Here is a 23001-nt window from a genome sequence, read left to right as displayed (position 1 = left end):
CACTTTCAGGGGAAGCGAGGGATCCCTGCTGATTTGGCCACAGGGTTTCACAATTGTCCACAGAGGACAGAAGTTTGTGATCAATGGGACTGATTCCTCCCAAAGTCTGAGACCAGGGGCGTTCCACAGGGTTCTGTACTGGGACCTCTGCTGTTTTTATTAAATGACTTGAATGAGGTGGTGTCTGGTTGGGTTAGTAAGGTCGCAGACAGGACAAAGATTACTGGTGCTGGTCAGTCAGTCAGTGGGTGCCGTCCCGAATCCGGGGTTGGCGGCTATGCACCTCCATCTTCCTCGATCTTGCGCTCTTTTTCTGGCCTCAATGTAACTCACCCCAGTCCATTGCCTCACATTATCGTACCAAGTGGTTCGCTGCCTTCCTCTTTCCCTCTTTCCTTCTATCATTCCTTCCAATAACAATTTCTGCAGTCCACCACCTCTTAACAAGTGCCCGGCATATTCCAGCTTCCTTTTCTGCACATTCTTCAGCAACTCCTTTTCTCTCCTCGCTCTCTTCAACTCTTCCATATTACTGACCTTCATCACCCATCTAATTTCCTGCATTCTCCTTGCTGGTCAGTTACAGCTTTATAAAGCTTAGGTTGAGCATTGTTTACAGATCTGGTTGTCCCTTTATAGGAGAGGATGCAGAAGAGGTCACCAGGATGCTGGCTGGATTAGAGAGCGTGAGTTAGGAGGGACTGGACAAACGTGGGTTGTTTTCTCTGGAGCAGCGGAGGCTGAGGGGAGACCTGAAGAAAGTTTGACTATTTATGACAAGCTCAGATACAGTAGAAACAATGACTTCCTCGGGATGGAAATGGCCAATGCTAGAAAGCGTGCACTTAACATGAGGAGGGGAGCGTTCAAAAGAGATATGAGAGTAACACACACAAAACTCAGCAGGCTAGGCAGCATCTACAGAAAGGGGTAAGCAGTTGGTGTTTTGGGCTGAGACCCTTCACCAGGACTGGGAATAAATAGGAGAAGTGAGACTAAAAAGCATGTCAGGACTTCAGCATGCATGGTGAGTTGACGGTCCCTGTTCCAGTACTGTACTGTACTGGAATCTATGTTGCACAAGTAACCGTGAAGACACTATTGTTTTAATCCCTCAGCTCACCAGAGTGTGTGAGATTCACCGGGACAAGGGAGTGCAGATCTGTAATGTTCTGTCAACCCAGAGCAAAACTTCAAAACACCAAGAACTCCATGCACAAGAGGTGCACAATCTCCATATTCCTGGGTCAGACCCACACCAGGAACGCCGCGCACAGTTCCCGTCTCACATTTGAGAGCATTTTTGTAGAATGTTATTCATAATTAATGAAAAACTTGGAAACTATTAGCCAATCCCCATTTATTTGGTTAAATACAAGTGCATCACTTATTATAAATCATAAAACATTTAAGATTATTTTGTTAATTCACTATTACAGGAATTAAACATTGGGTACAGCAATTTAAAATGTGATAGAGATCAGTACAAAGTTTCTGCAAATCCCTGTCCTCACCACCATATATAACCTGTCCTCCCACATTCAATCCCAGCCACGTCAAACCATCAGCGCTGTTACAGTGGGCACACTGCAATTACACTCTTCCACCACTTGGGGGTGTTTTGGAAGGCAGAGTGGATGAGACAGGTTATAACAAGAGTTGACGAGTAACAGTACATAGATAGACAAAGGCACACCAATTTTCACGTTTATGCCATCACCATTTTTACTGAGGGACTATGCTTGCTGTTATTGATGGGCTAAGCCTGCTGTTAGCGGGAGAATTTGCTGGTGCTCCTTTAGGTGCCCCAGCCTGTTTAAATTGGTGCAAGACTACTTGCTACAGGCCACAAACAGTTGAAATTGACTCTGTAGACATCAGAAAGCTGATACATCTAGTAGTTTCTGTAGATATACATCATATAAGGCATTGTACGCAGTAGATTATAGCAAAGTTGACCGTCTCCACGGTACTGTACCAAAGACTAGAGTGGACTCTGGACTGTTGTAACATACAACAGATCTGTCGCCTGCTTTCTCTCATACATACACACACACACACACACACACACACAGAGTCACTCACTCTCTCACATACACTCTCATACACACACTCCCTCACTCTCTCTCTCACACACACTCTCTCACACACACACTCACTCTCTCACACTCACACACACACACACTCTCACACTCTCTCTCTCTCACACACTTTCTCACACACACACCCTCTCACACACACTTTCTCACACACTCTCACACACACACTCACACTCTCTCACACACTCTTTCTCACACACACTCTCTCACACTCTCTCACACACACACACTCACACACTAACACCTCTCTCAGATACATAGCTTACTTTTATTTCCTCTCTCATAGTCTGGACTCTGCTCTTGTGCTCTCTGTCCCTGACTCCCTCATCGTCTCACTCTTTCTCTTCACACACACGTACGCTGACCATCAAGCAGGTTGGGACCCCCCACCACACTGACACAAACAAATGCGCGTGCAATAAAGAAACAACATTCACAGTTCTAGTCCACTAGAAAAGGGAGGAGGACAGTGCATGAGGCTAACAACCCCATCCCATAAAATCCCAGAGCTAACCACCCAGAATCACCAACCAAAGACCCAGGGGCTTCATCCCTGTGAGAGGAAGGACCATGACTAGAAGTCATGTGGTGAAAGCCATGGGGACGATCAACCTTCTGCCATCCGGACCACCGCCTCTGGGACACGGAATGTAAAAGCCCCAGGGAGCCCGGCCAGAGACCACCTGCTGATGCAACTTTGAAGCTGACCCCAAGAAGCTGGATTGCACTTGGGGACAACCTCAAAGACTGGCCCAGGACAGAGGACCGTGCTGAGCTGCCGTCAGCGGCCTGAGCCCCAGAAGGGGTGATGAGCCGAACCAACTAACTACTACTTCACAGTGCTGTACGGAGAGAAACACCACCAACCTTAACAACATCAGGAGAGACAAGCTGAAACAGATTTACAGTCTTTAATCACGATTATTAAAATAAGAAATGTCCACAGTGCAAATAGGAAATTGTACAGACAGCTTCTAAACAGTGATTACAACACACGCGTGCAGGGACACTACACACCAGGGCAGTCCCGTGCAACACAGGGTCACACATTTCTGCCCACCCCTAGGAAGACTGATTAGATACTTTGACAGGCACGGCACTTGGGAGCTGAACTGATTTTAAACAGATAACACACACAGAACGTGTACACACTGGGAAAGTGCTTCTGGTCCTCTCTGTGGGAGATACAGGGTGGCTCTAACACTCAGTTGCGTCTCCTGTGAGGACAGAAATTCAAAAATTAGATGCGTGGCTTAGGGTCCAGTGGCATAGTGTCACCATAACCTCTCCCTCAAGAGAGTTGGCCATTGACTTCAGGAATGGGGACAGTGCACACGTTCCCGTCTGTAACAACGGTGCTGGGATCAAGAGGGACAAGGGCTTCGAGTCCCTAGGTGTTACCAATAGGCCCAACCATGTGGAAGAACGCTCACCAATTACATTTCCTCAGTGGATGAAGGAAATAGGCACTTCCCCATTGACCCTCACCAATTTTTACAGAAGCACCACAGGAAACATCCCATCTGGGTACATCATGGCTTGATATGTGACCGCAAGGAACTGTAGAGAGTTCGGAAACCAGCTTCCCCTCCATGGACTCTGTTTAGACCTCTCGGTAAGGCAACCAAAGACCCCAACCAACCCCGGACATTCTCTCTTCTCCCCACTTCCATCGGGCAGAAGATAGCGCATACCACCAGGACAGCTTCAACCCGGCTGTTATAGGATTGATTGAGACACAGTCTTGACCTCACAATCTATCTTGCACCTTATTGTCTGCCTGCATTGCACTCTGTCTGTAACTGCGACACTTTATTCCACATTCAGCTTTCCTCTCTACTACCTCGACGTACTGAATAATCTGTCTGGATGGCACACAGACGAAAGGGCTTCACTGTAGCTCAGCCCGTGTGCCAACAATAAACAGATTATGAGTAGACGTCACTGGGTAGCCGAGACTCTTGCTGACAGACAAACCCATCCATGTGCCAGTGTCCAGGGCTGGCAAGGGCCCAATGGTACCCAAGCATGGCGTACCCTCTCTCCCATCTCCAGCCTGCAGGACACTCCCACCCCCTCGCCCAGTGGTACCCAAGTACGGCGTACCCTCTGTCTGATCCCCTGTCTACAGCACACCCCCACCCCCTTGCCCAATGGTACCCAAGCACAGCGTACCCTCTGTCTGATCCCCTGTCTACAGGACACCCCCACCCCCTCGCCCAGAGTTACCCAAGCACGGCGTACCCTCTGTCTGATCCCCTGTCTACAGGACACCCCCACCCCCTCGCCCAGAGTTACCCAAGCACAGCGTACCCTCTGTCTGATCCCCTGTCTACAGGACACCCCCACCCCCTCGCCCAGAGTTACCCAAGCACAGCGTACCCTCTGTCTGATCCCCTGTCTATAGCACACCCCCACCCCCTTGCCCAGTGGTACCCAAGCACAGCGTACCCTCTGTCTGATCCCCTGTCTATAGCACACCCCCACCCCCTTGCCCAATGGTACCCAAGCACAGCGTACCCTCTGTCTGATCCCCTGTCTACAGGACACCCCCACCCCCTCGCCCAGAGTTACCCAAGCACAGCGTACCCTCTGTCTGATCCCCTGTCTATAGCACACCCCCACCCCCTTGCCCAGTGGTACCCAAGCACAGCGTACCCTCTGTCTGATCCCCTGTCTATAGCACACCCCCACCCCCTTGCCCAATGGTACCCAAGCACAGCGTACCCTCTCTCAGATCCCCTGTCTACAGGACACTCCCACCCCCTCACCCAGTGGTACCCAAGCACGGCGTACCTTCTCTCAGATCCCCTGTCTACAGGACACCCCCACCCCCTTGCCCAATGGTACCCAAGCACAGCGTACCCTCTGTCTGATCCCCTGTCTACAGCACACCCCCACCCCCTCGCCCAGAGTTACCCAAGCACGGCGTACCCTCTGTCTGATCCCCTGTCTACAGGACACCCCCACCCCCTCGCCCAGAGTTACCCAAGCACGGCGTACCCTCTGTCTGATCCCCTGTCTACAGGACACCCCCACCCCCTCGCCCAATGGTACCCAAGCACAGCGTACCCTCTGTCTGATCCCCTGTCTACAGGACACCCCCACCCCCTCGCCCAGAGTTACCCAAGCACAGCGTACCCTCTGTCTGATCCCCTGTCTACAGGACACCCCCACCCCCTCGCCCAATGGTACCCAAGCACAGCGTACCCTCTGTCTGATCCCCTGTCTACAGCACACCCCCACCCCCTCGCCCAGAGTTACCCAAGCACGGCGTACCCTCTGTCTGATTCCCTGTCTACAGCACACCCCCACCCCCTTGCCCAATGGTACCCAAGCACAGCGTACCCTCTCTCAGATCCCCTGTCTACAGGACACTCCCACCCCCTCACCCAGTGGTACCCAAGCACGGCGTACCTTCTCTCAGATCCCCTGTCTACAGGACACCCCCACCCCCTTGCCCAATGGTACCCAAGCACAGCGTACCCTCTGTCTGATCCCCTGTCTACAGCACACCCCCACCCCCTCGCCCAGAGTTACCCAAGCACGGCGTACCCTCTGTCTGATCCCCTGTCTACAGGACACCCCCACCCCCTCGCCCAGAGTTACCCAAGCACGGCGTACCCTCTGTCTGATCCCCTGTCTACAGGACACCCCCACCCCCTCGCCCAATGGTACCCAAGCACAGCGTACCCTCTGTCTGATCCCCTGTCTACAGGACACCCCCACCCCCTCGCCCAATGGTACCCAAGCACAGCGTACCCTCTCTCAGATCCCCTGTCTACAGGACACTCCCACCCCCTCACCCAGAGTTACCCAAGCACGGCGTACCCTCTGTCTGATCCCCTGTCTACAGGACACCCCCACCCCCTTGCCCAATGGTACCCAAGCACAGCGTACCCTCTCTCAGATCCCCTGTCTACAGGACACTCCCACCCCCTCACCCAGAGTTACCCAAGCACGGCGTACCCTCTGTCTGATCCCCTGTCTACAGCACACCCCCACCCCCTTGCCCAATGGTACCCAAGCATGGCGTACCCTCTCTCAGATCCCCTGTCTACAGGACACCCCCACCCCCTCGCCCAGAGTTACCCAAGCACGGCGTACCCTCTGTCTGATCCCCTGTCTACAGGACACCCCCACCCCCTCGCCCAGAGTTACCCAAGCACGGCGTACCCTCTGTCTGATCCCCTGTCTACAGGACACCCCCACCCCCTCGCCCAGAGTTACCCAAGCACGGCATACCCTCTGTCTGATCCCCTGTCTACAGGACACCCCCACCCCCTCGCCCAGAGTTACCCAAGCACGGCGTACCCTCTGTCTGATCCCCTGTCTACAGCACACCCCCACCCCCTCGCCCAGAGTTACCCAAGCACGGCGTACCCTCTGTCTGATCCCCTGTCTACAGGACACTCCCACCCCCTCACCCAGAGTTACCCAAGCACGGCGTACCCTCTGTCTGATCCCCTGTCTACAGCACACCCCCACCCCCTCGCCCAGAGTTACCCAAGCACGGCGTACCCTCTGTCTGATCCCCTGTCTACAGCACACCCCCACCCCCTCGCCCAGAGTTACCCAAGCACAGCGTACCCTCTCTCAGATCCCCTGTCTACAGGACACTCCCACCCCCTCACCCAGTGGTACCCAAGCACGGCGTACCCTCTGTCTGATCCCCTGTCTACAGGACACCCCCACCCCCTTGCCCAGAGTTACCCAAGCACGGCGTACCCTCTGTCTGATCCCCTGTCTACAGGACACCCCCACCCCCTCGCCCAGTGCAGCCCCCTACCTGACTGAAGGAGGTGCTGTGCCGTTGGAACTCCACTGTTTGAGCGGCTCCTGGAGAGAGGCAGTGGGGTGGGGGGGCACAGATGGTGTGAGGTTGGCAGGGGAGGGGGGCAGGGAGGAGAGGGAACACGGAGGGAGGGAGGGCAGGGGAGGAGAGTTGGGGGAGACAATGTGAGTTACTATCCCGGGCACGATAATACTTGGAACACAGGACAGGACAGTACACCACAGAAACAGACCCTACACACACACACACACACAGAAACACACACACATACACACAGAAACACACACACAAAAACACAAAAACACACACACATACACACAGAAACACATACACATACACACAGAAACACACACACAAAAACACACACACATACACACAGAAACACACACACAAAAACACACACACATACACACAGAAACACATACACATATACACACACAAAAACACACACACATACACACAAAAACACACAGAAACACACACACACACAGAAACACACACACATACACACAAAAACACACAGAAACACACACACAGAAACACATACACATACACACAGAAACACATACACATACACACAGAAACACACACACAAAAACACAAAAACACACACACATACACACAGAAACACATACACATATACACACACAAAAACACACACACATACACACAAAAACACACAGAAACACACACACACACACACACAGAAACACACACACATACACACAAAAACACACAGAAACACACACACAGAAACACACACACATACACACACACAAAAACACACACACATACACACACACAAAAACACACAGAAACACACACACATACACACACACAAAAACACACACACATACACACACACAAAAACACACACACATACACACACACAAAAACACAAAAACACACACACATACACACAGAAACACATACACATATACACACACAAAAACACACACACATACACACAAAAACACACAGAAACACACACACACACACACACAGAAACACACACACATACACACAAAAACACACAGAAACACACACACACACACACACACACAGAAACACACACACATACACACAAAAACACACAGAAACACACACACATACACACACACAAAAACACACACACATACACACACACAAAAACACACACACATACACACAAAAACACACAGAAACACACACACACACACACACAGAAACACACACACATACACACAAAAACACACATAAACTCACACAGAGACACACATACACACACACAGAAACACACACAGAAACTCACACAGAGACACACACAGTAGACACACACACAAACACGCACATACACACACAGAGAAACACTCGTACACACACACATATACAGAAACACATAAGCACACATAAACTCACACACACAGAAACACACATAAATACACAAAAACACGCACAAACACAGAGAAACACATAAACACAAAAACACAGACGGAGAAAAAAACACACTCGTACACACACACAGAGAAACAGACATAAACACACAAAAACACACACAACACAGAGAAACACACAAACACACACACCACGCAGAGAGAAACAAACACACACTCGTGCACACACAGAGAAACACACATAAACACACACACTGGGGGCAAGGAGTCTCTCACACAGATAAACACACTTACCTTTTCTTCTGGTTGAACTTGCATCTACACTTGCCAGCTATATAACAAAGATAAAATTGTTATCAGATCAAGATAACATGTCAGGGGCAAAGTTAACTGAGCAAACTCAACTCAGTCTAAATCACTGCAGTGTTTCAAAGAAGAAAAACACTCCCTCCATACTGTCCCATCACACACTCCCGGTGTCAGACACAGAGTGAAGCTCCCTCCACACCGTCCCATCACACACTCCCGGGGTCAGACACAGAGTGAAGCTCCCTCCACACCGTCCCATCACACACTCCCGGGGTCAGACACAGAGTGAAGCTCCCACCACACCGTCCCATCACACACTCCCGGTGTCAGACACAGAGTGAAGCTCCCTCCACACCGTCCCATCACACACTCCCGGTGTCAGACACAGAGTGAAGCTCCCTCCACACCGTCCCATCACACACTCCCGGGGTCAGACACAGAGTGAAGCTCCCTCCACACCGTCCCATCACACACTCCCGGGGTCAGACACAGAGTGAAGCTCCCTCCACACCGTCCCATCATACACTCCCGGTGTCAGACACAGAGTGAAGCTCCCTCCACACCGTCCCATCACACACTCCCGGGGTCAGACACAGAGTGAAGCTCCCTCCACACCGTCCCATCACACACTCCCGGGGTCAGACACAGAGTGAAGCTCCCTCCACACCGTCCCATCACACACTCCCGGGGTCAGACACAGAGTGAAGCTCCCTCCACACCGTCCCATCACACACTCCCGGGGTCAGACACAGAGTGAAGCTCCCTCCACACCGTCCCATCACACACTCCCGGGGTCAGACACAGAGTGAAGCTCCCTCCACACCGTCCCATCACACACTCCCGGTGTCAGACACAGAGTGAAGCTCCCTCCACACCGTCCCATCACACACTCCCGGTGTCAGACACAGAGTGAAGCTCCCTCCACACCGTCCCATCACACACTCCCGGTGTCAGACACAGAGTGAAGCTCCCTCCACACCGTCCCATCACACACTGCCGGTGTCTGACAGTGAGTGAAGCTCCTGCCCCACCGTCCCATTACACACTCACCGGGTCATACAGAGTGAAGCTCCCACCACACCGTCCCATCACACACTCCCGGTGTCAGACACAGAGTGAAGCTCCCTCCACACCGTCCCATCACACACTCCCGGTGTCAGACACAGAGTGAAGCTCCCTCCACACCGTCCCATCACACACTCCCGGTGTCAGACACAGAGTGAAGCTCCCTCCACACCGTCCCATCACACACTCCCGGGGTCAGACACAGAGTGAAGCTCCCTCCACACCGTCCCATCACACACTCCCGGTGTCAGACACAGAGTGAAGCTCCCTCCATACTGTCCCATCACACACTCCCGGGGTCAGACACAGAGTGAAGCTCCCTCCACACCATCCTATAACACAATCCCGGGGTCAGGCACAGAGTGAAGCCCCCTCCCCTCCATCCCATCACTCGCTCCCAGGGTTAGAACAGACTGAAGCTCCCCCGACACCATCCCATCACACACTCCCGGGGTCAGACACAGAGTGAAGTTCCCCCCACACCGTCCCATCACACACTTCTGACATTGTTGGGGTAACCCTCTCCATCTGTGACACCCTCCTGCCCCTACAACCTCCCTGTCTCTGTGAATATTCCTGCCCCTACACCCCTCCCTGTCTCTGTGAACATTCCTGCCCCTACACCCCTCCCTGTCTCTGTGAACATTCCTGCCCCTACACCCCTCCGTCTGTGAATATTCCTGCCCCTACACCCCTCCCCGACTCTGTGAATATTCCTGCCCCTACATCCCTCCTTCTCTCTGTGAATATTCCTGCCCCTACACCCCTCCCTGTCTCTGTGAACATTCCTGCCCCTACACCCCTCCCTGTCTCTGTGAATATTCCTGCCCCTACACCCCTCCCTGTCTCTGTGAACATTCCTGCCCCTACATCCCTCCCTGTCTCTGTGAACATTCCTGCCCCTACACCCCTCCCTGTCTCTGTGAACATTCCTGCCCCTACATCCCTCCCTGTCTCTGTGAACATTCCTGCCCCTACACCCCTCCCTGTCTCTGTACACATTCCTGCCCCTACACCCCCCCAGTCTCTGTGAACATTCCTGCCCCTACACCCCTCCCTGTCTCTGTGAACATTCCTGCCCCTACATCCCTCCCTGTCTCTGTGAACATTCCTGCCCCTACACCCCTCCCTGTCTCTGTGAATATTCCTGCCCCTACACCCCTCCCTGTCTCTGTACACATTCCTGCCCCTACACCCCTCCCTGTCTCTGTGAATATTCCTGCCCCTGCACCTCTCCCTGTCTCTGTGAACATTCCTGCCCCTACACCCCTCCCTGTCTCTGTGAACATTCCTGCCCCTACACCCCTCCCTGTCTCTGTGAATATTCCTGCCCCTACACTCCTCCCTGACTCTGTGAATATTCCTGCCCCTACACCTCTCCCCGACTCTGTGAATATTCCTGCCCCTACACCCCTCCCTGTCTGTGAATATTCCTGCCCCTACACCCCCCCAGTCTCTGTGAATATTCCTGCCCCTACACCCCTTCCTGTCTCTGTGAATATTCCTGCCCCTACACCCCTCCCTGTCTCTGTGAATATTCCTGCCCCTGCACCTCTCCCTGTCTCTGTGAACATTCCTGCCCCTACACCCATCCCTGTCTGTGAACATTCCTGCCCCTACACCCCTCCCTGACTCTGTGAATATTCCTGCCCCTACAGCCCTCCCTGTCTCTGTGAATATTCCTGCCCCTACACCCCTCCCTGTCTGTGAATATTCCTGCCCCTACACCCCCCCAGTCTCTGTGAATATTCCTGCCCCTACACCCCTTCCTGTCTCTGTGAATATTCCTGCCCCTACACCCCTCACTGTCTCTGTGAATATTCCTGCCCCTACACCCCTCCCCGGCTCTGTGAATATTCCTGCCCCTACACCCCTCCCTGTCTCTGTGAATATTCCTGCCCCTACACCCCTCCCTATCTCTGTACACATTCCTGCCCCTACACCCCTCCCTGTCTCTGTGAATATTCCTGCCCCTACACCCCTCCCTGTCTCTGTACACATTCCTGCCCCTACACCCCTCCCTGTCTCTGTGAATATTCCTGCCCCTACACCCCTCCCCGACTCTGTGAATATTCCTGCCCCTACAGCCCTCCCTGTCTCTGTGAATATTCCTGCCCGTACACCCCTCCCTGTCTCTGTGAATATTCCTGCCCGTACACCCCCTTTTCATCTGTAACCCGCTCTGATCCCTTCACCCTTCTGCCCCTCTGTGATCATTCCATCCCCTAACCCCCTCATCATGTCTGTATGCCCTGAGCCCCGGCCCGCAGCTGTCTGAGCCTGCCATAAGGCGAGGCCTTCACCATTGTTTCACATCAGATGTGAACAAGGAGTTATTGTTGAGGAGGCTCGTCTCGGAGAAAACAGACGCTCCGGAATTTACAACTGATTGTGTTTCACCCATGTCTGTTTCTGTGTGACAGTGACGAAGGGTGTCAGGATCTCTGCAGTGAGGGGTGTGGGGTGGGGAGGAAGATTGCGGATGAGGTGAAGAAAGGCTGGGACCGTGAATAAGGAGGATAAGATAGGCCTGCTCCAGTTACAGGGTCGAGTGAAAGTCTCTTTCCCCCCAGCCCAGCGACATACTCCCCCCCCACCCCCAAGGCAAAGCCTGCCAGGGAACGCACTGGCCAGCAGGTTAGTGCGCAAGAGGGCTGGGCATGTGCAGACCCCCGCTCCAGCCTGCCCCTCCGACCCTAGGGGGATGGCCCCAACCGTTCCAGCGGCCTTACCCAGCAGTATGACGATGCCGATGGCGCAGAGCACAGCGGCGGCCACCAGCCCGATCACCCGCAGCTGGTAGTAATCTGTGGGTGCAGAGCGAAAAGTCAGCGGCAACAGTGACATTCACCCCTCCTCTCCGTCCTGGGGTGGGAGGAAGGGCCCCACGGGCGGGGGGGGGGGAGAGGGGGGAGGGGAGGGGAGGGGAGAGGGGAGGAGGGAGAGCAGGAAGAGGGGGGATGGGGAGAAGGTGGGTGGGGGTGGGGGAAGGTGGGAAAGGGCAGAGGGGAAGGAGGGAGAGGGTGAAGGGAGGGGGGAAGGAGAGGGGGAAGGAGGGAGGGGGGAAGAAGGGATTGGAGAGGGGGTAAAAGGGGGGCTGGGGGTTAGAGGGGGAGTGAAAGGGATGCAGAGCCAGGGGGAAGCGGGGAGGGGAAGTTGTGAGATGAGAACCCCCCCCATCACCCCATCCATGACTGCAACGTCACCACCCCTCCCACGGTGTATGGCCCGCCGATCCCTTCCCCCACACCCAGCCCACTCGCCTCGAGTTTGATCCGACCCACCCACAGCCCATTCCCACAGAGACGGAGACTCACCGTAAGTGAAGCGATCATCGTTGTGCAAGGGGTCTGCAGAGGCAATGGAAGAGGTCAGTACATGTTCAACCTGACCCACCCCCACTGACACTGGGTTGCCCCAATCCCCCCCCTTCTCAGTCCACCTCTCCCCCCTTCCTTTGCCTCACCCCCTCGGACCCTCCCTCCCCCCCCCACCCCATGCGAGGAGGACAGCCCACATCCCTTGGGGGCAGCCCACACTCCAAAATCGACGTGGACTCCGGTTGTCCATGGGACCAGGGTGTATTCCCGGCAGATGAGTATTCCGGTCGGGACGCACGGGAGTAACTCACCTAATTCCGTGGCGTGCACTCCAAGGGTGGCTGAGGATGGAAACGAAGAGCGTTAAACAGACCCAGAATGCTGGAGGACAAGTGTGAGAACCTCGGCTCCCACCACTCCTACCAACACCCTCGGACTCCAGAACACAGCTCCACACAGTGACCAACGTTCCCAAATCTTTCACCGTAACACCGGGGTAGAGAACCAGTGTGGATGGGTCTGTAACACCAGTGTAAGGTACCAATGGGGACGGGTCCGTCACTGTATAACACTGGGGTACGGTACCGGTGTGTCCGGACTGTCACTGTATAACACCAGTGTAAGGTACCAGTGGGGACGGGTCCGTCACTGTATAACACTGGGGTACGGTACCGGTGTGTCCGGACTGTCACTGTATAACACCAGTGTAAGGTACCAGTGGGGACGGGTCCGTCACTGTATAACACCGGGGTACGGTACCGGTGGGGATGGGTCCGTCACTGTATAACACCGGGGTACGGTACCAGTGGGGATAGGTTTGTCACTGTATAACACTGGGGTACAGTACCGGTAGGGACGGGTCTGTCATTGTATAACACTGGGGTACAGTACCAGTGGGGATGGGTTTGTCACTGTGTAACACTGGGGTACAGTACCGGTAGGGACGGGTCTGTCACTGTATAGCACTGGGGTACAGTACCAGTGGGGATGGGTCTGTCACTGTATAACACTGGGGTACAATACCAGTGGGGATGGGTTTGTCACTGTATAGCACCGGGGTACAGTACCGATGGGGATGTGTCTGTCACTATACAACACTGGGGTACAGTACCGGTGGGGACAGGTCTGTCACTGTAACACCAGGGCACAGTACTGGTGGGGATGGGTCTGTCTATGTAACTCTGTGATACTGTCTCAAACCCGTGGGAATATACCGGAGCTCATGGTGTTTCATGTTCCCTGTTTGCCACTATCACTCTTTGGGAAGATTTGTGATATTTCTACCATTCTGTGCTTCGGAGCCTTGAACCAAAGCAAGGTTTACCCCAGAGCTGGCGGGTGTCCGAGCCACAGTCTGTCGACAGACAGGATTTCACAGCCTGCCCGCAGGCCGGGATCCTCCCCCGACTGTCTGCTGATGCTCTGTGGCATCCAGTTGCTGTTTCTCATGCTCGTCCTTGGCCAGCATTCAAGGTCAAAACCCGAGCTTAGCTCTGTTTCTGAATGTTTCCCTCCCTCTCTCCTGGATCAGTCCTTCTCCGCAACCACCCTATAAATCTTTGTCAGTCCATTACGTAATCCTTCTTGTATCTGATTTTGGTGTGAGAAACCTTTTCCTTGGGTCCCTTTTAAATCATCGAGCCCTCACCTGAGGCCGGTCCATCACTGGCGGAACCCTTCCCACCAACGAGCACACTTACAAAACGCGCTGTTGTAGGAGAGTAGTATCCATCATGGAAGACCACCCCCCAGGCCTCTCTTCACACTACTCCCATCAGGCAGGAGCTACAAAAGCCTTAGGTCCCACCCCACCAGATACATGAACAGTTATTACCATAATACAACCATCAGGTTCCTAAACCGGCTGGTTAACTTCAATCAGTGCTACTCTGAACTGTTCTACAACTTACACGCACTTTGAAGGACTTTACAACTTCGGTTCCCAGTATCATTGTCTATTTCCAGTCTGCCTTTTGCACATTGGTTGTTCACAGTCTTTGTTTTTGGACAGCTTTTCGTAAGATTCTACTGCATTAATTCCTGCTTCTTCTGAGGACAGATTTACCTTGATCTTTGGCTCCCTACCAGAGGAGACAAGACTGACGACCTATCCTATCTACTCCTCTTATCAGTAAGCCTCTCAGGCTCCTTCGCTCCAGGGAAAGCGTATCCGATCTCTCCCCATAACTAGAGTCCTCCAGTCCGGGCAGCATCCGGTGGGAGTCTTCCCTCACTCCCTGCATTGCGATCGCATTCTTGGCAGGAAAGTGGTTGGTTGTGTTGTAACAATGACAATATCTACTGCGAGGTAATGTTGCAGCTTTATAAAACTGTGGACAGACCCACCCAGAGTATTGTGTGCAGTTCTGGTCACCTCATTATAGGAAGGGTTTGGGAACTTTAGAGGGAGTGCAGAGGAGAGTTACCAGGATGCTGCCTGGATTTGAGAGCGTGCCTTATGAGGATAGGTTGAGGGAGTAAGGCCTTTTCTCACTGAGGGGTGAGAGATGACTTCATAAGGGTGTACACGATGATGAGAGGCATCAATTGAGTAAACAGCCAGAAAATTTGTTTTCCCCAAGGTGGGAATGGCTAATAAAGAGGGGCATAATTTTAAGGTGATTGTAAGGAAGTACAAGGAAATGTCAGAAGGAAGTTGTTTTTAAATTCTACACAGAGAGCGGTGGGTGTGTGGATCACACTACCAGGGGTGCTGGCAGAGGCCGATACGTTAGGGACGTTTCGGAGACTTTCAGATAAGCACATGGGTGGAAGAGAACTGGAAGTCTATGTGCGAGGGAAGTGCTACATTAATCTTAGAGTGGGTTAAAAGGTCAGTATGACACAGAGAGCCAAGGGACTGTGCTGTCTGTTCTGCATTCTGAATGGACATAGATAGACGATGCAAACCTATTCTCATTGTGGTTCGGGTTTGGTTCCAACCTGTCCCCTTCATCAAAGAGTGCTGAAGAGATTTCCAACGACACTGCCAGGGACTGAGCTACGGAGAGGTTGGGACTTTATTCACTGAAGTGCGACCTGAGGGCTGATCTTACAGAGGAATGTGAAATCATGAGGGGCAGGGACAGGTTGAGTGCATAGCCCATTAACTTCCAGAGGGCACAGGTTTAAGGTGGGAAGGGAGTCATTTAGTAGGAATCTGATGGAGCAACTCTTTCACCCAGAGGATGGCCTGTAGGTGGAATGAGTTGGCAGAGGAACTAGTTGAAGCAGGTATGTTAATAACATTGAAAAGACTTGGATTGGAAAAGTTTATAGAGATAAGAGTCAAACATGGCAACTGGGGTGAGCTTCAATGGGTATCATTATTGCCATGGACGAGGTGGACCAGGGACCCGTTTCCTTGTTATATCACTCCTCCACTCTGACCCACTTCCCCACTCCCCCTCCACACTGTCCCATCACACACTCCCCCTTCACACCATCCCATCACACACTCCCCCTCCACACCGTCCCATCACACACTCCCCCTCCACACTGTCCCATCACACACTCCCCCTCCACACCGTCCCATCACACACTCCCCCTCCACACCGTCCCATCACACACTTCCGGAGTGAGACACAGAGTGAATCTCCCTCCACACCGTCCCATCACACACTCCCCCTCCACACCATCCCATCACACACTCCCCCTCCACACCATCCCATCACACACTTCCGGAGTGAGACACAGAGTGAACTTCCCTCCACACCAACCCCTCACACACTCGCCCTCCACACCGTCCCATCACACACTCCCCCTCCACACCATCCCATCACACACTCGCCCTCCACACCGTCCCATCACACACTCCCCCTCCACACCGTCCCATCACACACTCCCCCTCCACACCGTCCCATCACACACTCCCCCTCCACACCATCCCATCACACACTCGCCCTCCACACCGTCCCATCACACACTCGCCCTCCACACCATCCCATCACACACTCGCCCTCCACACCGTCCCATCACACACTCCCCCTCCACACCGTCCCATCACACACTCCCCCTCCACACCATCCCATCACACACTCGCCCTCCACACCGTCCCATCACACACTCCCCGTCCACACCGTCCCATCACACACTCCCCGTCCACACCGTCCCATCACACACTCCCCCTCCACACCATCCCATCACACACTCCCCCTCCACACCATCCCATCACACACTCCCCCTCCACACTGTCCCATCACACACTCCCCCTCCACACCGTCACATCACACACTCCCCCTTCACACCATCCCATCACACACTCCCCCTCCACACCATCCCATCACACACTTCCGGAGTGAGACACAGAGTGAATCTCCCTCCACACCGTCCCATCACACACTCGCCCTCCACACCGTCCCATCACACACTCCCGTTCCACACCGTCCCATCACACACTCCCAGAGTGAACTTCCCTCCACACCATCCCATCACACACTCCCCCTTCACACCATTCCATCACACACTCCCCCTCCACACTGTCCCATCACACACTCCCAGAGTGAACTCCCTTCCACACCATCTCATCACACAGTCCCGGGGTCAGACACAGAGTGAAGTTCCCTCCACACCGTCTCATCACACACTCCCAGGATCAGACACAGAGTGAAGCTCCCTCCACACTGTCCCATCACACACTCCCAGGGTCTGACACAGAGTGAAACTCACTCACACTGTCCCATCAGACACTCCTGAGGTCAGACACAGAGTGAGGCTCCCTCCACACTGTCCCATCACACACTCCTGGAGTCAGACACAGAGTGAAACTCCCTCCACGCTGTCCCATCACACACTCCCGGGGTCAGACACAGAGTGAAGCTCCCTCCACACCATCCCATCACACACTCCCAGGGTCTGACACAGAGTGAAACTCACTCACACTGTCCCATCAGACACTCCTGAGGTCAGACACAGAGTGAGGCTCCCTCCACACTGTCCCATCACACACTCCTGGAGTCAGACACAGACGGATGTGTTCACATACTCTCCTTCACCTGCTCTCTCATCAACTCCTGGTTCAACTGTTGAAGACATCTGTGCTCCTGACCTCGAAACCTCTTGCAGAGAAAACCAAATCCACACGCTCTCTGTTACTCACAGGCTACAATTAACTGTCTGCTCTTTTACAATTGCAACTGTGAAGTCCAAAATTACACAGTGGTTCAAATTGAACGGAAGGTAAATTCTTTCTCAATGAACAAACAGTTTTGTCTGGTCTCCTTCAATCTCGGGTTCAGAGTCTCTGCTGAGCATCGAAGCCCGATGGCCAGTCAGAAGCCGGTGGCTGAAATCAGACTGGAGGTCTGGATGCCTGTCCTGGGGCTAGAGAACTGGCCACATCAGTGGGGGGGGGGGGGGGGCGTGGGGGGAAGGTTCTTGTCTGTTATGTTTTGTTTTCTTGAGTTCTGCTGAACACTTTTGTGGGCACAGTACGTTGGCACTGGAATGCAGTAACACTTGCAAGCTACCCACCCCAGTACATCCTCATGTTGTGTTGGTTATGAATGCAGGCAACATGGTGCTTTGCAAGCTTCCATGTACGTGTGACAAATAACTCAATCTCAATCTCTCAATTCACAGACTGAACATAATTTGGGAGAAGTATGGCTCTGGGAGTGGGACACAGAAAAGAAAGGCAAGGATCAGGGCAAGCGCAAGGCAGATGCAGATTGACGGACTTTTCACTGTTAGATGCCCTACCTTTTATCTTCCACTGGACAAGAGTCCCACAGACCCACAATCAACGAAATTCCACCTGTCCATCGCCTTCTTCCACGTCCCTACTCTCCAGGGGCTGGACGTAACAATCTCTCCCCCACCCCCACAAGTCAATCCCTCCCAGAACCTCGGATCACTTCCCGATCTCTCCACCCTGAGGAAGGTTGGGTAATCTTCCTCATGCCCTTGGATTAAAGATGCGGGGGTGGGGCGGGGAAGGAGGAGCTGGGATTGGGGAGGGGAGGAAGAGCTGGGATTGGGGAGGGGCGGAGGAGCTGGGATTGGGGAGGGGAGGAGGAGCTGGATTTGGGGAGGGGAGGAGGAGCTGGGATGGGGGAAGGAGAAACTGGGATGGGGGAAGGAGAAACTGGGATTGGGGTGGAGGAGGAGCTGGGATGGGGAAGGAGGAGCTGGGATTGGGGGAAGGAGGAGCTCAGATTGGGGGGGAAGGAGGAGCTCAGATTGGGGGGGAAGGAGGAGCTCAGATTGGGGGGGAAGGAGGAGCTGGGCTTGTGGAGAAGGAGGAGCTGCGATTGGAGGGGATGAGTAGCTGGGAATGGGTGGAAGGAGGAGCTGGGATTGGGGGAAAGAGGAGCTGGGATTGAGGGGAAGGAGGAGCTGGGATTGCGGGGAAGGAGGAGCTGGGATTGGGGGGAAGGAGGAGCTGGGTTTGCGGGGAAGGAGGAGCTGGGATTGGGTGGAAGGAGGAGCTGGGATTGGGGTAAGGAGGAGATGGGATTGGGGGGATGAGTAGATGGGATTGGGGGAGGAGTAGATGGGATTGGGGGAGGAGTAGATGGGATTGGGGCGTAAAGAGGAGCTGGGATTGGGGCGTAAAGAGGAGCTGGGATTGGGGCGGAAGGAGGAGCTGGGATTGGGGGAAGGAGGAGATGAGATTGGGGGAGGAGTAGATGGGACTGGGGAGGAGTAGATGGGATTGGGGCATAAGGAGGAGGATCTGGGATTGGGGGGGAGAGGAGGAAAGACAAGAATTTCTGTGTGACACTTTAAAGGAAGTTTGGTTCCTCCCTGTGGATGTAAAACTCGGTACGGGGGAGGAGGTGACTGCACTGGAGAGGATGCAGAGGAGATTCCCCAGGACAAGGAGACGGGAGAGGCCGGGTTTGCTCTCGGTGGTGTGGAGAGGGCTGAGGGGGACAAAACCATGAGAGGCATAGACGAGGGCAGACAGATGCAACGTTTACCCAGGAGCAGCTTGGTATGGTGACCGTTCTGTTGGTGTGATGGAAACAAGACTGCAGAGAGGTGTGGACACAGCTCAGCACAGCACATCACAGAAACCTCCGTCCTCACTCTCAGTGCCTCGGTACAGCAGCCAGCATCATCAAAGACCCCACCCACCCCGGACATTCTCTCTTCTCTCCCCTCCCATCAGACAGAAAATACAAACGCCTGAAAGCACATCCCACCAGGCTCAAACCCAGTTCCTACTCCGCTGTTATACGACCATTAAACGGTTCCCAAGTACGATAAATTGGACTCTTGACCTCACAATCTACCTCGTTATGATCTTGCACCTTATCATTTTCCTGCACTGCACTTTCTCTGTAACTGTGACACTTTATTCTGCATTCTGTGGACTCTCTAATCCTCCCATCGCCTTGGTAAGGCAGCCCAGACGTTCTCTCTTCTCCCCTCTCCCGTCGGCTATGCAGGCACAAACCACCAGTCTCAAGGACAGATTCTACCCCGTACATGGAAGTGGGTGGCACAATTATAATGTTTAGAAGAGACTTGGGACAGGTGCATGGATAAGAAAGGCTTAGCGGGACATAAACCAAATATCAGCAAATGGGACCGGCTCAGGTAGGGACGTACTAGTTGGGCCAAAGAGCCTCTTTACGTGCAATCCAGCTCGAATGCTGGACGAACCTTTGCAGGGAACAGACATAGCTTCGACCCCACTGCCCCCTCTCCCCACCTCCAGTATTTCCCATTCCCCAAACTCCACCCACCCCTCAGCTCTCTCACGTCAATGGGCACAGGTTCTGGTTTTAAACCAGAAAAGTGATGACCGTAATGGGACAGGTGTGCACAGCAAGATCCCACCACCCAACGTCAGTGTGAGTGATGGCAGGTGGGGAGGGAGGATGTTGAAGTTCCTCCCTGCCTTGGAAGGGGGTTCTGGATGGGGCGCCCCCTCCTTCCCTGCCTGCCTCCTCTCTGTCTGTACGACACTGGTGCTGTGCCTCAGCTGCCAAGTCCCCGAGCTCCGAAATCTCCCGACTTCACAACCTCCGTCATAACCTCCACCCACTCTCCCTACACAGAACAAACCGTGACATGGGATCAGAACAAGGCCGTTCAGCCCATCTAGCCTGCTCCACCATTCCACCTGATATATATTATCCATCTCAACCCCATTCTCCTGACTGCCCTGAACTGATCAAGAACCTATCAAACCCTGGCTCAAATACACCCAATGACTTGGCCTTCTCATCCGTCTGCAGCGACAAATTCCACAGCCTCTCTAAACCAATCGAGTCACTGAGGCCCCAAGAGGCAGTCCGCATTTCCCCAACTTAACGCCGCAGGCCATTCTACCCAGAAAGTGCATACTAGACCTCGGACCAGCCCCACAGTGCAGATCTTGTCTTTGACCTTTCCTCCTGTACAAGGTGAACAGCCCCATAAAGCCTATGGTGGGTTGTACATTTATCAGGAGCACTTCCTCGCCGTGGAAGAGATCGCCTGACTTCCTTAGGGGCCTCATTAAATCGTAAAAGGCATCAGGTGCACTCAGTGTTTCTTTTGACCATAAAACCAGGGCCCAGAGCCAAGTGTTTTTCAACAAGTCCCAAGGTCAACATTCCTCAGAGCACTAACGTCTGCCGAGCCCAGCCCAGCCTGACAACCGGCCTCCAGGTGCTGGGTCAGGGTGTCCCAGGACTGTTGCGGGAGCGGGGGGGAGGGAGGTTCTAGGGTTAGAGAGGGACAGGTGTAGTTTAGGGCCTGGATGGCCAAAGAGAGGTTTGGGGGGGGGGGGTCACAGAGAGTATGTCGGGACCAGAGGGTGTCACAGAGGCGGAGAGGGGTGAAAGGGCCGGTGGGGGTCACAGAGATGAGGGTGGGGGAGGGAGTGAGAGACAGGAACGGAGGGGGGGGCAAGATGGGGGCGGGGGGGGAGACGGGGAAACGTGATGTTTGCGGAGGGAGTGAGGGGGAAGAGAGTCGCTCACATCAACAGACAAACAGCGCAAAGGAAGAAGGATAAAGTCGGTCTCTCACCAGCCACGAGAACCACGATGCCGGCCGGCGCTCCCAACATGGTGTCCTGCGTCCAACAAGGAGAGGTATCACCGAGACGGAAACTTTCCCCCTCCGACCGTGACCCGGCTCAGGTCACTCACCGCCCTCGCCCTCCCAACACCCCCAGATCCAGCAAAGTTTCGCAACTTTCCCCGCGCCCTCCCACCCTCCAAAACTCTCACCGCATCGCCCCCACCCCAACAAAAACACATTCTAGGAGTGAATTGAATTGTAAGAAGCGCCTAATCCTACTCCCAAGAGGCAGCGATCGGGCGAGTACTGTGGTGGCTTGTAAACTTAAAATATTCCAGGCATTTTCCATTGGGAAAACACACAGACACGCACGCACACGCACCCTCTCTCACACTCACACTCAATCACACTCATTGTAGCACCGATCCGGTTAATAGTTACTCTGAAATCCCTCGGAAATGGGATTATGAACTAATTTTCACATTTCACTGTTCTACACACCCGAAAAATATTCAAAACAGTCCACGGATCCCCCCCCAAAAAACAGGACGTAAAGAAAATGGTTCCCTTATAAAATATAGGCCCCAGACGGGAAAAACAAGACGCAAAAAATCAGACTCGATTCCAGATGTAGGCGCAACAGGGTTTAAAACTTACGAAAATATGTTTGCTCCGGCCAACGCGGGAGGGGGAAGCAGCAAGATTTTAAACTCGCAGGAAGAGAGGGAGAGGACAGAGTGATCAACAGTTCTGCTCGACAAACGCTCTCACCCACACCCAAAGCGGAGAGGCGGGGACGAGGGACAGAGAGAGAGAGAGAGAGAGAGGGAGGGAGGGAGGGAGGGAGGGAGATTAACCCTTTGTATGTACAACGTTAGCAACGCCTTCATTCCAGCTACGCTGCCATCCTCTCGAACGGAGGGATTTCCGCAGTTCCCCTCGCTTTTCACCGCTGGATGTGGTTTTGGATAAATTATAACATTGGCAGTGGGGAAGGCCACTTGGCCCATTAAATTTGTCCTGCTGTGCAAGAGGAGAGGGAACCCAGCGCCGATATACTTGCTGTCCCGCAGCGCGGC

General features: G+C 53.6%; 1 protein-coding gene across 1 annotated transcript in view; it reads right to left on the bottom strand.

Annotated features, from left to right (window-relative positions):
* Nucleotides 1-1340: 1340 nt before the first annotated feature.
* The window catches only part of hpn (hepsin), a 79404-nt gene continuing 57743 nt past the window's right edge, over nt 1341-23001 (bottom strand). The window contains exons 12-18 of the mRNA XM_063038945.1: nt 21929-21974; nt 13273-13302; nt 12959-12991; nt 12374-12448; nt 8562-8598; nt 6889-6938; nt 1341-3316 (exon numbers count right to left, since the gene is read on the bottom strand). Coding sequence (XP_062895015.1) covers nt 3297-3316; nt 6889-6938; nt 8562-8598; nt 12374-12448; nt 12959-12991; nt 13273-13302; nt 21929-21974 — 291 coding nt within the window. The 3' untranslated portion in view covers nt 1341-3296. The remainder of the gene's footprint in view (nt 3317-6888; nt 6939-8561; nt 8599-12373; nt 12449-12958; nt 12992-13272; nt 13303-21928; nt 21975-23001) is intronic.

This window comes from Mobula hypostoma (assembly GCF_963921235.1).
Source record: "Mobula hypostoma chromosome 8 unlocalized genomic scaffold, sMobHyp1.1 SUPER_8_unloc_1, whole genome shotgun sequence".
NCBI classification, from domain to species: domain Eukaryota; kingdom Metazoa; phylum Chordata; class Chondrichthyes; order Myliobatiformes; family Myliobatidae; genus Mobula; species Mobula hypostoma.
The sequence above is the reverse complement of the archived record's forward strand: the minus strand, read 5'-3'. Positions and strand labels throughout refer to the sequence as shown.